We start from the raw sequence: 15,088 nt of genomic DNA, 5'->3' as shown, positions 1-15,088 counted from the left end.
TGGAGTGCAGGAGAGAGTGCGACCGCGCAGCGTTTAACGTGTGTACTGACATTAGTTTGAGTTTGATTCACTAAACAGTTACAAAGACATTAGCGTCCACTGTACACTCTAAGTAATAAAGTAATTAATTACTTTTGAAAATAGATAGTAACTGGATTACTTTCTTGGAGAAGTAATCGGTAATTAGTAACTAATTACTATTTTTAAGTAACTTGACCAACACTGTTCGTTACACTGTGCGAGACGGTCAGCATGGAGTTCACTGTCAGCGTTTGGCAGCACACTGGCTGATCAAACTTTACAGACAGCTTTGAAGTAACGTATAAATCTAAAGGCAGCGGACATTTACTTAATTTCTTACTTAGTACATTAACTGAAGAACATAAAAACAACTAAAACAAACAAGAAAAATATAGTTGATTTTTTCAAATTTATAACAAAAATTTCAGAAAAAATCTAAATGTATAGAAAAAAATCTACAATCAAAAGATTCACATTTCTGAGAATATAATCTCAAATTCCGTGGTAAAATATTACAAATTTACAAGAAAAAAGGGCAAATTTCTGAGAGTCCTTTTTAAGGCTTCAGCTTTGTGTGTCAAGATTTGCTGGATCTCATTTGTGATTTCCAGTAATAATAATAATCATTTTAAAAGAAGCCAGGCTTTGTGGGACAATTTTATAGGGAAAAATTTATATTAATTTCTTTTTTTTAAAAAAACTTTATGCTTGCATTTATTTCTGTGTGAGGTTCTAAGTTATTCAATGTGTTTATTATAAAATGCAAGCATGATGCCTGCACGTTCAGCAATTTGTCTGCAAGTGACTGATTATGGGAAAAAATCCAAATCAAAAAAATCTAATTCACATTAAAACAACTTACCTGAAATGGTCATTTTTATTTAGTTTCTTACGTTTTTGTTTCTGGTATCCATTAGACTGAAATAAACAGATTAGAACTCGGGTCAGAAAGAAACAGGCTTTCAGATCGTTTTTAAATGATTAAAGGAAATTCTATGATATTATGAGACGGCTCCAGGAAATTATGAAGGCACTTGTTGCTACTTTCTCATATTTAATCAATCAAATAACTGCAAGAGAAATAAACTGACCTGCAGTGTGTACAGAGAGGTTGATTCAGAGTTGCTTAATCTTCCTAAAATGACTCATTAACAATGGACAGGTAGTGCAGGGCCTGTGATTGGACACACACTCTGAACCTTATCGGCTCATTGAACGTGAGCTGATAACTTGGCCATCTGTTAGTCAGTTTATAGATTACGCAGATGAGATAACTTTAAATTCTTGTATTCCTTCTTCTTCCGTTTCTTTTTTAAATTCCAGGAAAAAGCCTGGATACCTTTAGAGCTTTGGGCACTAGCAGAAAATAAATAAATAAAGATTTTCAATTTTTTAGCGTTAACTTAACACTGAGACATGCATTTCAGGTTAACTGGTGTTTTTAAATTGGCTATAGATGTCTCTGTCTCTTGAATTGAGGACTCTGACTTTTACCCGGTAACATCTGGGATGGGCTCCAGTTGTGACATGAATTTAGATAAAAGAGTGTAAAACAGATAAATATTGTTCAAATCTTCCGGTGAAACATCAGCTGGCAAGAGCTCCAGTTATAAAACAGTGCAGAGGTGTAAATCCACACTCATCAGTATAGCGGCATAAATTTAATCTTCAAACAGAGGATTCACAATATGATAACATACACTGCATTAAACAGGAATGGTTTATTTAGATGAGCAATGAGAACCAGCTGGGGGTGAGATAAGGGATTTTTGTTGGCGTCTCATTTTGCTTTTACATCACAAACGAATGAACACAGTTTTTGTATTTTGTAAAACATCAGAACAAATAAACCCAGATTAGCAGACATAATTTCAGATTTTAATTCTGGACAGAAAGGGTGCAGTGCCCACTGTCCATTTTGCAGACTGCAATTTAAAATAAAAACGAGTGTCCGGATGGAGAGTGTCTCAGCGAGGCGGCGGTGTTTGGAGCGGAAGTCATTTGAAGAGTTTGAACTTGCGCATCAGTGGCTGGACAGTCTCTTTTGAATACGGCTTCAGGGCTAAACACGTGGGGATGTTCTCAGGCTGTTCGATCCAAAGCTTGTGGGAGACACCAGCCTGCGTCAGAGACTCAGACAGACCAGAGAGGGCAGCCTCGTCTGGAGCCTGGAGACAAAAAAAAGTATACTCTCACGTGGAGATCAGATTCCTGCAATGAAGGCAAGTTCTGGGAAGAAAACACTGCAAGTCTGTCCAAACAAGAGGCTGAGACAGTACAGCTATTTCTATATGCACCACTTTGTTTGTCCTAACAGGCTGTGGCCCAAGCAGCCCAGTAAAAACAATAGACAACAGCTGTTAAGAGTAATATTAATACACCAGCACAATGCTTTCCTTTTAAATGTAAAGGGGAACATCTTGAAAGCTGAAAACAGGCAAAATGAAAGACACCCCTTTCCACTCTCTTAAAAATGTAATATCATAAGGTATCAGTCCTTATCTGTTTATGTTTATAGAGAATACATCAGCACTCTGACATGTCTTTTAAAAGTGAAGTGCAATTTAAAAAAATATATATTTTAATTGAAAAACTGGGAGAAGTTAATAATAACACAACACACTGTAAAGCCTCCTATTGGGCCGAAGTGGACCTTTCGCTGGCTTTGGCCTCTATGTTTGACAGCTCTGCTTCTGAGGAGAAAATTATCTTATTGCGAACTTCTACTTGAAATTATAGACTTTAAAAGTCTAATGAATTACAGGGAATGTATCTGCTAGCGCATAATTTATCACCTTATCGTAATGTGTAGGACTGGTCTTTTAATTCGGCGCTCAGCTTGATCACTCTGATATTATTGTTTGTTAAAATGAAGGGTTTTAAATGCAGCTAGAGAAGCAATGACTGTGAATAATAGCTATAAATCGATATTATATAGAAATCTACTGCTGCTGCTGATTTAAAATCAGAATGTTGACTTGTAACATCTCCGTATTTAATCTGTATCGGGCGATGAACCCGCAATATGCTCCAAGAAGCTAAAGTAGCGAATTTCTGAACAGAGTTTGGCACGGTTGTCTTACCCCCAGCACCACCTTGTGCATGGAGTCCAGCTCGGACAGGTAGCGCTGCGTGTCCGGATCTCCGTAGTGCAGGTGGATGGCGGCGGTAGCGGCGTGGCAGGCCTGAGTTATCACGGCCCCCAGGGGCCAGGACAGTTTATGAACTAGATCCGAGCGGACCACTACGTACTGGACCAGCCGGCCGGGAGACCCGGCTCCTGACGCCGCCATCTTTAGCCCGGACAGAAACTCAGGCTCTGTTTATTTTCCGGGTCAAACTGTTAATAGCGTGTTATGAGCAGCACTACCGCCCTCTAGCGGTCACTGTTAAGACTCCATAGTGTAGCAGCCTGTTCGTTTGGTATATGTAAGATTTTATGGTATTTATGATTGTGTTAACAAAGAAACAGCTGGGTAAACACCACAGATTTTTCCCCTTTTCTACCACACCTTATATTTCTTATTTTTCACCTTATTTTCATCTTCTTTCTTCTATCTAAACATAAAACATAATCCTACTCATCATAAATCTATATTTATAAAAACACTATAAACCATTTTATCTGTATACATATAAGAATGTGTTCTTCCTTCACCTTATCCCATTTAGTTGTCCATCAAATTTCAACTGTCTGCAGATAAGCTCACCTAAATTGTGTCAATTACTTCTGTAAATATTAAAGCCTCCTGTGATTTGATCAATTTAGCAGAAATTCAAGCTGCCAAAAACAAAATTCATAGAAACATGTTTAAGTAATAAATGATTTTAAATAACTAAGTAGATTTGAGAGCACAGGAGGACAGTAGCTACTTCTACTGCCTGTTGGGATGTTTTTCATGAACAGCCTCATTTTAAAGCGATGTTTGGCACAGCTGCATCATAAAGCCCATAAAGCTGCTCTGTTGATGATGTGATCTCATATCTCCAGTGAGCACAACAGTGTTCAAGACAACCTTTACGTCTACTTTTAATTTCTACTGAAAAGTATTTGTCTGTAGAGTCCTGCTCCCAGCATAAGGGAGTGTGTTGTGTTGTTAGACCAAACAACACAATGCATACATGTTAGGATAAATCTGTGTCTAGGCTTTGGAGGACAGTGTAAGGGTGTGACGGTGGGCTCCAGGAGGAGCAGGATGAACACTCGCGGGTGTGTTGTTGACAGCTGTGTTGTTCATAGTGAGTTATTTAAGATGCGCAAACCTTCTGCCCCAGTGCAGCACAAACTCTTAATGAAGCAGTCGTTCCACACGTCACATTGAACTGACATGTCGTTAAAATGAAGCTCTGAACTGAGGATGTCTCATTCGCTTTATAACTTGCTGCCTCGACTCCTCGCGTCTCTTCCTTTCACCCCAATCAGCCCTGTGTATTTAGAGTACCGTCTCTTCCTCTGCTTTTCCATCCGTTTCCCCTCACTCCTGTATTAATTCAACAAAAACTAAAAGCTTTTTTTTTTTTTATACCTCATAACAAAATAAGTTCACTTCAATAATGGAAAAAAGAAAACACAAATCACCAGTTCATTAAAAAAAGACAAGCAAACGCCAGTAAATGTCACAATAATAATTTATTAAGCATACACATTATAATATAAATATAAAATATGCTATTTTTGATTTTAAAATTGGTGAGACATCATTATATCTGTGTTGAGACAGACGACCATACAAACAGGTTTTAATATTCTACCAAAATCGGCTGAAACTTCTATGCAGCTGTAACAAACTCGCCATGATGGTGCCGTCCTAAAATCAGAGCCTGTATTCACAGAGCACGCCAGAGAAGTGTAACTGATCTAGGATCAGGTCCGAAGTTAATGTCACCATAAATGAGGAGGCGAACTGGTCTTAGATCAGCCCTCCTAGTCTAAGATGCTGTATGCAGTGGGGCCCACGTACAAAGAGAGCACAATTACCTACCGTATAATTCTTTATATATAGTTCTTACTGTAGTCCAACAATGGCAATTAGCAGCATGAAAATGCACCACTCATATTTTATTCTAGTTCCAAGAAACTGCAAAATAAGTCGAAGAGTAAAGGAATGAAATAAACATCAAACATACGGATGATCATTGTCACTGTACTACGAGAGAAACTCCTCCACAGTGAAACAATCAGAGAGAATCAAACAATCAAATCAGATCGGAGCGATGACATTTGATGTCGCGGTCGGGTTCAATTCACTTTGGTCTCGGTCACGGCAGGAAGTGTAAAATCGTGGCGTTTCTCCCAGAAGTGGAAATCAGCGACATCAGGTTGTGTGCGTTTAATCGACACGTCGAGGAGAAGCGATTCTCAAACCAGGATTTACAGTTTCGGTCGACTGATTCCAAAGTGGATTGATCCCCGAACCGATCAATGACGATAAATAACAAATAGTTTGAAGATTTTTTCCAGTTTTTTGTTTGTTTTTTTTTCATCAGTTTTTTCTTTTTCTTTTTCTTTTTTTTAAAGTTCGGTTGACATGCTGAATCGTTGTGTTTGCAGGTCTGTGGTCGATCAAAAGGAAAAGTATTGGGCGAACCACTCCTGGCGCTGAGCGTCCGGGGAGTCGATGGCAGAGTCCTTTGTTTCAGGAGGGCTTCAGGACGGACACACACAAACAGAAAGTTAAGGAAAGAGAAGTGAGAGGCTGATCGCTCACCTCGTTTAGTCTTAAACATAAAGGGGTGAAAAACACAAGCTTCACTTTAATGCTCTCAGATTTTTTCACACCGAAGAATCTTAAAAGTCGATGTGTTTTTATAATAATCCAACTTTAGCCTCAAATGATGACTTTCTGATTGAAAAGAAAATGATGCTCTAATGCTTTCATCTCTCAGGAAAATATAGGTTCAGCTGAGCGGCCTTCCTCCAGTGAAGCTCCACAATCTGATCCAAACCTTTTTCCTTTTTTGCCTCCAAAATCAAAAACAAACATTCACACTCTGTTGATATTAACATGCAGAAAGAGCGGGGGACACACATTAACAACTGTGTGGAAGATGTTTGTTTTAGTACTTCGTCCGGTCTAAATACTGAAATAAATCAAACTGAGCTCCGCATCTAAAACATCAGTGACTGTGTGGTTTTGTGGAGGTTCATGCGAGACACGGTGTAGATGTTAATTTTGGACGTATTTTCCTAACTATTAAAATAAATAGCCCAAAGCAGCCTCTGTGTTAGTTTGTGAACATGAGCTAGTGACGGAGCATTACCAAAGCCGATCTAACCCCACATGTAACAGGATGCCCACCTCTGCACAATTGTAACCAGTGATGTAACAGATGAGTTCAGTCAGTTCTTTAGTTACCACATTCCCTCCTTCCTATTGGTTGTTGTGTCGCCTGATCCTGATTTCTCCTGCTGTGTCCAATACTACGTGTGTTTTTACGTGTGTTATTTTCACTGCAGTGGCAGATTGTCTTTTACATGTTTGTTTTTAGAAAATAAAATTATTTAGATAGGAAGATAAGGGCAAATTCTGTTTCTCCTCAGACAGAAAATTTAACTGGGGTTTTGACCTATTTCCACACTCCACTGGTGTTTTTGTGTGATTTAAGTTTGAAATCTGAGCGTTTGAATGTGTAATTTTCTTTTCTGTCCACAGGGGGCAGCATAACCACAAGATTCAAGATGAGCCACGCCAGTGTTTGTCCTTCTCCACTCTCCATTACAGCTGATTGAATGACTACTCTCCTGTGCAGCCTTTGGAAAGTAACCACGAGCAATGTTTTATCTCTAAGTAAAGGTTTAGTGAAGTTCACACAGTCCTTTGAAGTGAATCGATCTTTTAAAGAGTATTCCCCGTTTAGCAAAACTGTTAAAAACACATGGCTGTAACAGCGCCGTCCCTCATCACCATGAGAACGGTTTAATTTGACTCCTCAAATCATCAAATCACGATGCTGCTGCAGTAAATCATCACTAGAGCCTCAAAACAGCTGAAAGTAGTTACAAAAATGGAAGAATTTCATCCTGTCTGAATAAGACTTTCTGATAGAGATGTGTCCAGATGTTTTTCAAGAAAATGTTTTGTGAGGATTTTCAGGTTTTTTTTGTCTGTCCTTTTTAAGTTTGCCAAAACAAATTTCAAAATTAAAGACGGGTTATTAAACCTTTGATCGGATTTATTCATGAGGCTTTTCTTTTGACAGGACTACTTTTTATGTTTTGGAGCCATTAATACAGTACTGTGGAAAACTCTTGATTTTTTTTTGAAGGACATTAAAAGCTATTTTGTGGATGTTATTTGCCTTTAGATGATCCCACACTGCTTCAATAATGTTGAGATCTGGGCTCCGGGGAGGCCAGTCCATGACCGATAGAGTCATGGACTGGCCTCCCCTGTTGTTCTATCCAGGATTGCTTTGACTGCAGTGGGATCGCTGTCATGCTTAAAACTGAAGCTGTTGCCAATCAGAAGCTTAGTAGCAGGACCAGATGGTACTGAATGGTGGATAAAAATCTGATGGTACATTTCTGTGTTATAATTCTATCACTTTTGAAAAGATCTCCAAACCACGACGGAGCTTCCATGTTTTACGAATGGCTGTAGACACTCACTGTTCTACCTCTGACTCGTTACCTCTGATCAGTCCAGCTCCGTGTAATTTGGCATACCCCAGGCTTTTTTCTCAGCTTCCCTTCCTCAGGAATAGCTTCATCTCAGCCACACTTCCACTGCTTTGAAAAGCAGTAGATGGATAAATGCAGAGCCAGGTTCATCTGTTAGATCCTGTGTCAGGTCTCTGTTGTATTTTTTCCCCCTATTTTTAAGAAGATGATATTTAGATCCCGTGCATCTGCAGTAAACAAATGTTAAGGCTCGCCACGTCTACTATTTGAACTTTTCTAAGGTCATACTACACATTATGCTGAAAAATGCCAAGTTTTTAGCTCACAACTTTTCGAGAATCACCTTGTTGGTGCAAAACAAAATTTTTTAATGTTTGGCAAACTGTTATTTTTTGGGCATTTTATAGATTCATTAAAAGAAATGGAAAGAAAGGGAACAATTATGTATTTTAGTGACAGGCAACTAGTAACAAAGTGTCTAAAGACACATTAAAATGGGTTCTTTGCTTGTCATGTGCACACACTGGTTTATCTCTTGAGTTGATGTTTTTTTATGCTTGAATGATTCATAGGTCAGTAACAAACAAAAAAACATTTGTTTGAAAATGTTTAAAGAAAACTTTGAAAAACCTTCAGAAAATCTGGAGAAGGAGTCAGAAGTCACTGGAAGCAAATAACGAGAAATGAAAATGGCTTTTGCATCTTTTTTTTTTAACCTATTCATGCTTGTCTGGATGAAACAAACCCATAGAACTGTCATGGTGCTGGGTCGTTGACCCAGCGTTTTGTGTTTTATGATTATTTTCCTCTGTTCTAGTTATTCTGTGTCCTCCCCTCTTGTGTCCAGTTCGTGTTCCAGATTTCCTGTTTTATTCTGAAGGTCTCTGTCTGTTGTCATTGTGTTCAGCTTGTGTCCTCCAGTCATCATGTGTATTAGGATCAGCTTTTCTTCCCTCCTGTGTGTGATTACCCGATTACCTTGTGTGTGTATATTTAGTGGGTGTCGGTCTGTGTTCGTTGTCGGCTCGTCTGCGTTCGTCTGCATTCCTCTGTGTTCCATGGTGTTTCGTTCCTGTCTCTGCGTCTCTCTGCCCCGCACCCCTTTTGTATGCTCTCAGGTTTGTTATTTAGTTCTCCCAGTTTAGGTTTCTTCAGTTATTTGTCACGCCTCACTGCTTGCTTGCCACTATCCCACCTTGTAAATAAACGTCACACTCTTCATCAGTCAGCTGCCTGCATTTTGAGTCCTTTTCATTCCACATCACGACTGCTGCCCCAGCCGTGACAAGAACAAAACCTCTTTGAGATACCGCTCTGCACATTTCACTCTCATCACATATCCTCAAAAATTTTGGAGGTTTGAGTTTAACTGTAAAATTTCAGAGCCCTTCCTTTGACGTTTAACGGTAAGTGGGCTGCTTTTTCACGTGATGCTTCCCCACTTCACTGCCTGTTATTGTACGGCTACTACACCATATTTGAAAACTAGGCACCAAAGTTAAAACTACATTCTGAAACTGTAATACTTTTAAACTTTAACTTCAAACAGCTATTGGACTGAATTGGAGGTTTTTGTGCGTCTCTGTTTTCTTCTTAAAGGGAAGTACAGATTCAGTTGAGCAGCCTCTCTTCAGTGAAGCTGGAAAATCAGATTCAAAGCTCTGAAGCCTTTTTTTTAAAAAAAAGATACATTTTTTGTCTTGAAATCAGCAGCAAAGTTTCACACAGGAGTTTGGACACAGCTCTGCATCTAAATATTAGTAATTGTGTGGATGAGTGTTTATGCAAGACATGGTGTAGACATTAAGTTAAGAATTCTTTGGAAGTATTTGAGTTTAATAAAAAATAAAAAGCCCAAAGCACCCTTTGTGTTGCTTTGTGAACACGAGATTGTGATGGACCATTAAGAAGGAAAATCTAACCCTAGGAGTGACAAAGTAACTGTCTGTGAAACGCACAAACTGTCATGTAGTGCACTTTCTATGAAAATGTCACAACATTTGCTTCTCCCTATTTTTGTGTCTCTGAAGCACTTCCAATGTTTCTACCGCCCTGCGATGTATTTTAATCCTACGGCTGTGTTCACATTATAAAGGATGGGTGTAGCCACTGTGGCATCACCCATTGGCTAGTAAAGTCCTATTAAAGAAGCCTAAAGTTGAGTGTTTACGCTAATGCTAATTAATCATTGTGATTAAAAAGCCTCCTCTCTGACTCTTAATATTGACCACAGTTCACAAAACAAGGTTAACATCCTTTCCAGTATGACCTTAACATTGAATTATTCTTTATACTAGAGATGGACCGAGCCGATATTACGTATTGGTATCGGTCCGATACTGACGTAAATTACTGGATCGGATATCGGAGAGAAATAAAAAATGTAATCCGATCCATTAAATATCAAAAAAGCACCTCACAAAACTTGCAACACGGCGTAACTCGGCTCATAACCATAGCACCTCGGAGCAGTGTGGTCACGTGATAGAGCTGCTGTGTGTATTTGTAGCCTCGCTACCAAACCAGCATTTCATCTCTGATGAAGTTATCCCAGAGAGAAGTAAAGCAAGTGTGTAAGTTCATCTCGGGTGGATCTAGCAAAGTTTAGCCAGGGGGCCGATAGGGCATGAACAGGGAAAAGGGGGCACAAAGACATACTTTTCTTTCTTATTCTCATTTAAAATGTCGAGCTTTTAATAAATAATTATCTGAATCTCACACCCAAAGTTTTAATCTGATGTAAAATGTATAGAAGTCCATTACTGTATATAGTAACTGTTAAGTCTAATATACCCTAGTAAGCTATAGTACTTTTTCCTTTGGGAAGATACCATCTGTGCAGTCTGCAATTCTGTTGAAGAAAGATGTTGAATCTATTTAATTATTCTTGAAAAATAATTTATTTCTGTGCATTTTCCCCCTGCATCAAATTAAATTTGATTACATCGATTAAGCATCATGAGGTGGAGGGTGGTTCCGTATTTTTTGTTTTGCTGGGAGTTTGCAACCCTATTAGTTAGGTTGCTTAATATTTCTGCTAAGTACTCTTTAAAATACCAGAATAGGAAGGATGGTGTAGGTTTAAGTTCATTAGATTGATCAGTGTTGCTGAACTATGAAATATTTTGGGTGCAGTGTATTTTTTACATACAGGTATAACAGAATAGCTTTAGTGTTGTTGTTTATTTAAACTTGAGTATGAACTTGAGTATGAACAAAATGCAGCAAGATATTAAAAAAAAAAACAGTTTTATTGATTAAAAAACACTATATCAGATTCATATCGGTATCGGCAGATATCCAAATTTATGATATCCGTATCGGTATCTGACATAAAAAAGTGGTATCGTGCCATCTCTACTTTATACTATTTATTTTTTGTTACTCTTTCACTGATAAATTCCAAACTGCTGCAAAACAGTAGCTAAAAATGCACAAAATGAACCGATGGGACTGAACAGGCCAATCACAAGCTGTGGGTTGTGTCGATTCGATGTTTAGTAGCTTTTTTTTAAAATGAGGTGCAGGTTTTGGTGTAGGATTCCCACTGAAGCACAACTTGGGGATTAAGCTCAACTTGTCAGATTCTTAAGCTATGTGCATCTTTTATATTGTCTTTGTCACATTTTAAAAGAGCACTGATGGGCTGAGCTTTGTGAGTATATGTGTGTTAAAATACTTTAAGAGGTTAGTTTCCTCAGCAGGTAGCTCTATAACACTATATTACTTTAAATTGGCATTATCCAATGATTTAAAGTATATTCTTTTCCAGGAGAATGCCAATCGCGGCTGGAATTTATATGATCTAATCAAGCTGCAGTTCCTTCCTGACTCACGTCCTCAGAGGGGAAACACACCGTTCCCCAAGTTTGAACTAATTAGTGTGTGCATCTATTAAAAACAAATACCTATCGGAGCCACTTCTGTTTCTTAATTGGCTACTTCTTAAACAAACAGTCCCATAACCCCGGGGCGATGCTAAAATTTTACGAGGGTATTTTTTTGTTATTTTACTTTCTCCCAAAAAGACCTCCCTTATATTTGCTCAGCCTAATGAATCTTGTTTATGCTGCGCACAGTCACAGTGCAGACTCAAGGCATTCTGTTTTACCACAAATTCATAAAATATCCATGTTACTGTATAATTTGCGCTCACGGTCATCTCATATTAAACACCCTCTTCTTCACAGTAAAATGCTCAGTGTGTGCACTGACTGACAGAATCACGAGGCGATCAGAGGATTTTAAAGATCATTTTCAGGAAGCTTTGATACAGGAAGTGCAGCTTTCTGTTCGCAAGAAGAAAAGGAGAATAGAGAGGTGAAATGTGGTGGTATGAAACCGTGAGCAGAGAAGCTGGATGACTTGCAGGAGCAGGGCAGGAAATACGATGGAGAGGAGATGAAAGAGATTGGCAGAGCATGAGAAGATGAATCAAGGTCAGAGGAAGATAGTAAGAAGAGCGAGAGGAGCGTATCAGATTGAAGGAGGGAGTCTATCCATTATACGTGACAGCAGAGAGGATGTGGCCTCTCTTTGCATTTGCACAAATACTGGACATTGAGGGGGAAACAGAGGGCTAGAAACTCAGCAGGCTTTTACAAATGTGTGCACTTCACCGGCCTACCTTATTTTTTAAGGGATCAAGGTGCAGTCATATCATCTGCAGCTCAAGTGTTTAAGATTTGGTCTTTCAGTTGTACATTTCATTCATGTAGATTACTTCAATTTAACATAAACAATGTAATAAACATAATGAGATGCATGTTTATCAATCAAAAATAAAAGAAACAAGTAAACACAGTGTTTTTCGTGTGAATGAAAATAACCGGTCTAATTAATTTTAGTTGTTTTAAATATGTAAAACCTAATTATTGTTTATTTTTTTTTACATTGTTTGCACTTTGTTTACTTATCTATATGTTTATATCAAAACTATTTAATTTCAAAATAAATTTTTTTTTACTATACTCTACTTTTTACGATCCATCCATCCATTTTGTTCCACTTATCCAGTTCAGGGTCTTGCTGTAAGGTGACATTGCTAGCCATGACCGTTTAATATACTATGATATTTTAGGCCTTTTAAACAGCTTTAAAGAATCCCAGGACTTCATGAGTAAATGCACACGTTAGAACAGCTACCTGAAGACTTCAGTCTGCTCTAAAGGTTCATTCAGCTATTTTTTTTTCTATTCTTGAATCTGTATGATGTCAACAGATTACTAATATGGTCAAATCTGGCTGGGAGCACAGAAGCTGCACCCACGTTCTGTTTAAACTTTCTGTTTTTGAGGGGCAGCCAGTGAGAAGAAAGCGGGCCTTAAAGGGGGAGGGGTCTAAAATGACTTGTTTTAGAGACTCATTAACCTGGCTTGGCGTCTCGTTGGCTCTGGTAAATGAGGATTATTATTGTTGCAGAGTTTTGTGTTGTTTTTGTATTTCAGATTTTGATTTATATTATTGTGTTTTTGGTACATGGTACTTGATATTTTGTTTTTTCTTCTGGTGTTTTTGTCTTTAGTTCCTGTCGACATGATTGTCTTGATTCCTTTCAGCTGTTTCTTATTCTTCAACCGTTTCTAATCCCTCTAATACTCCTACATTTATATGCAGCTTAATCCTGACTTTCTTGTTGTCTGTCTGATACGCGTCTATGAAGCTTGATTTTTTATTTTATTTGTTTGGGGTTTTTGCTGTCCATACCCCAAAATTTGCGGTCATTAACCTAAAATACGTAACTTTGAGTTAGTCATCTTGAAATTTTGACTTGAAATTAGGATTAGATTAGGATTAGTCTGGGATTTAAACATACCCAATTTAACACCATTAACAGGCTTTTATACATATTGCGTTCTATATATTCCTATTAAACAGATCTTTGTTATGAATGTTGTGGATGTTTGTAGGCACAAAGATATCTCCTTCAGCCAAAACGGGTGCAAGCTGCAGTCTAATAACTACTCTTTACTGCTGTGATGTCTGACTTACTTCTTCTATACAAACTGAAGTCGATTTGAATAACGTTTATCAGGGTTAAACACTTAACGACTTATTGATTTAAAGAGGCCAGCATAGCAAATCGCTCAAGTGTAAGGAAAATGTTTACCATCACTCAAACTGTTTGTTAAGAACAAAGAGTGTGAAGAGTGAGCGCAGAGATAAATTGTTTAATATAGTCTGAAAACATTTCAAAGCCGATCTGTAACACCTGACCTCATACTGTCATTGCCTTACTTTGTTGTGCATGTTAGAATGTGTGTTAGGGTACAGCTCTGGCAATGAGGAATAATAATGCGTGTGTGTGTGCTTGTGCAAGCATTTTAAATCAACAGAGGTTTGTCCCAAGCTTTTGCAAAGCAGCCACTGCGTCTTACTCGGCAGTACAACATGCAGCACAAAGGAAAGAAACTACTCACTCACACACATGCTGTAAACCTACATGCAACTACCCCCCCCCCCCCCCCCCCCTCATCCCGCCACCCCTCACACGCATATACACTGCATGTATTCATGTGAGAAGCATGTTACATAATTTATCATCATATCAGTTCACACAGTTCGTCACAGCCACCAAAGCAGCGTTTTCTGGAGCGTAGAGTAGAGCAGGATCAAAATAAGACACCACCACACACAGAGGGAGACGGTCCATAATAGCAAAAGACAATATCTACTTCAATACAAGTCTGCATTAAAAAAAAACGTTTATTTACTTTTTACAAAAACAGTTGAGCCCATTTCGAGTCGAGTAAAAGTGCAACATGCTGAAATTTAGATGACGGTGAGGATGAAGAAAAAAACGTCACAGTATGACACAAAACAAGGACAAAAAAGACACAGTGGATAATAACAACACGTAGTGTAAACGTCCTGAACAGAAAAGAAGAGAAAACAAAACCAAAAAGAAAAACATTCAGCATGCACGCAGTTCAGACAGCAACATGTTCGGACTGATGGAAAAGAAAAGAAATCAAAAGTAAAAACATGCCCCTTTTGCATTCCAAGGCCATTCTTTGAAGCTTCAGTCGCACACGGGACTCTTGTGTTTATGTTGCCCTTTCCATATTTTTCACTTCTATTTAAAGAGCTGCCAATGTCTCTGAGTTCAAACGTGCTGCAGCAGAAAGCAGTTGTGTCCTTTAATGTCGACTCAGGGTCAGCTGGTTTGTGATATATACAGTAAAAACCTCAGGCCCTGAAAGGAGGCAGAAAATCATCTACAAGTCTTTTTGATTAACTGTTCGCCAAACCCTAACCCCGAGGAGAGAGGCTGTTATCAAAAACTATTAACTGTTATTATCACCAAAAAGTATGAAATGACCAAACTGTCGTCATAGCTTAGCATTTATATGACTTAGGGTACTCCAGACGTTTAGGCTCTAGATGTCTTTGATGTAAAACTATCTACAATCCATAGTTAAATAGTTTGGACATTATTTCCACTTA

At 38.4% G+C, this 15,088-nt stretch overlaps 2 protein-coding genes across 6 annotated transcripts in view; both read right to left on the bottom strand.

Moving 5' to 3' along the window:
- Positions 1–1,667: 1,667 nt before the first annotated feature.
- ptrhd1 (peptidyl-tRNA hydrolase domain containing 1) lies at positions 1,668–3,331 on the bottom strand. Its single transcript, XM_087852128.1, has 2 exons — positions 3,105–3,331; positions 1,668–2,189 (listed from the first exon to the last, which is right to left on the bottom strand). The coding sequence occupies exons 1-2, from the start codon at positions 3,312–3,314 to the stop codon at positions 2,019–2,021; spliced, it is 381 nt and encodes a 126-aa protein (XP_087708254.1). The 5' UTR covers positions 3,315–3,331; the 3' UTR covers positions 1,668–2,018.
- A 1,314-nt stretch (positions 3,332–4,645) lies between these two features.
- The window catches only part of fam184ab (family with sequence similarity 184 member Ab), a 206,014-nt gene continuing 195,571 nt past the window's right edge, over positions 4,646–15,088 (bottom strand). For 4 of the 5 annotated variants that reach the window (XM_006805644.3, XM_006805647.3, XM_087852126.1 and 1 more), the window contains one exon: positions 4,646–5,666. In XM_006805644.3, the coding sequence (XP_006805707.2) occupies positions 5,585–5,666 (82 nt within the window). In that variant the 3' untranslated portion in view covers positions 4,646–5,584. Of the gene's footprint in view, positions 5,667–14,158; positions 14,838–15,088 lie in introns of those variants that run through there. The other variant, XM_006805646.3, reaches the window with a different exon arrangement.

The sequence above is a fragment of the Neolamprologus brichardi genome, chromosome 15 (assembly GCF_056152115.1).
Source record: "Neolamprologus brichardi isolate AB-2024 chromosome 15, ASM5615211v1, whole genome shotgun sequence".
In the NCBI taxonomy this organism is placed as follows: Eukaryota; Metazoa; Chordata; class Actinopteri; order Cichliformes; family Cichlidae; genus Neolamprologus; species Neolamprologus brichardi.
The sequence above is the reverse complement of the archived record's forward strand: the minus strand, read 5'-3'. Positions and strand labels throughout refer to the sequence as shown.

Coding starts and splice junctions, on each gene's coding strand:
- ptrhd1 (XM_087852128.1), bottom strand. CDS start 3,314: ATGGCGGCGTCAGGAGCCGGGTCTCCCGGCCGGCTGGTCCAGTACGTA. Junction 2,190..3,104: donor TGCACAAGGTGGTGCTGGGG/GTAAGACAACCG, acceptor TTTTGTCTCCAG/GCTCCAGACGAGGCTGCCCT.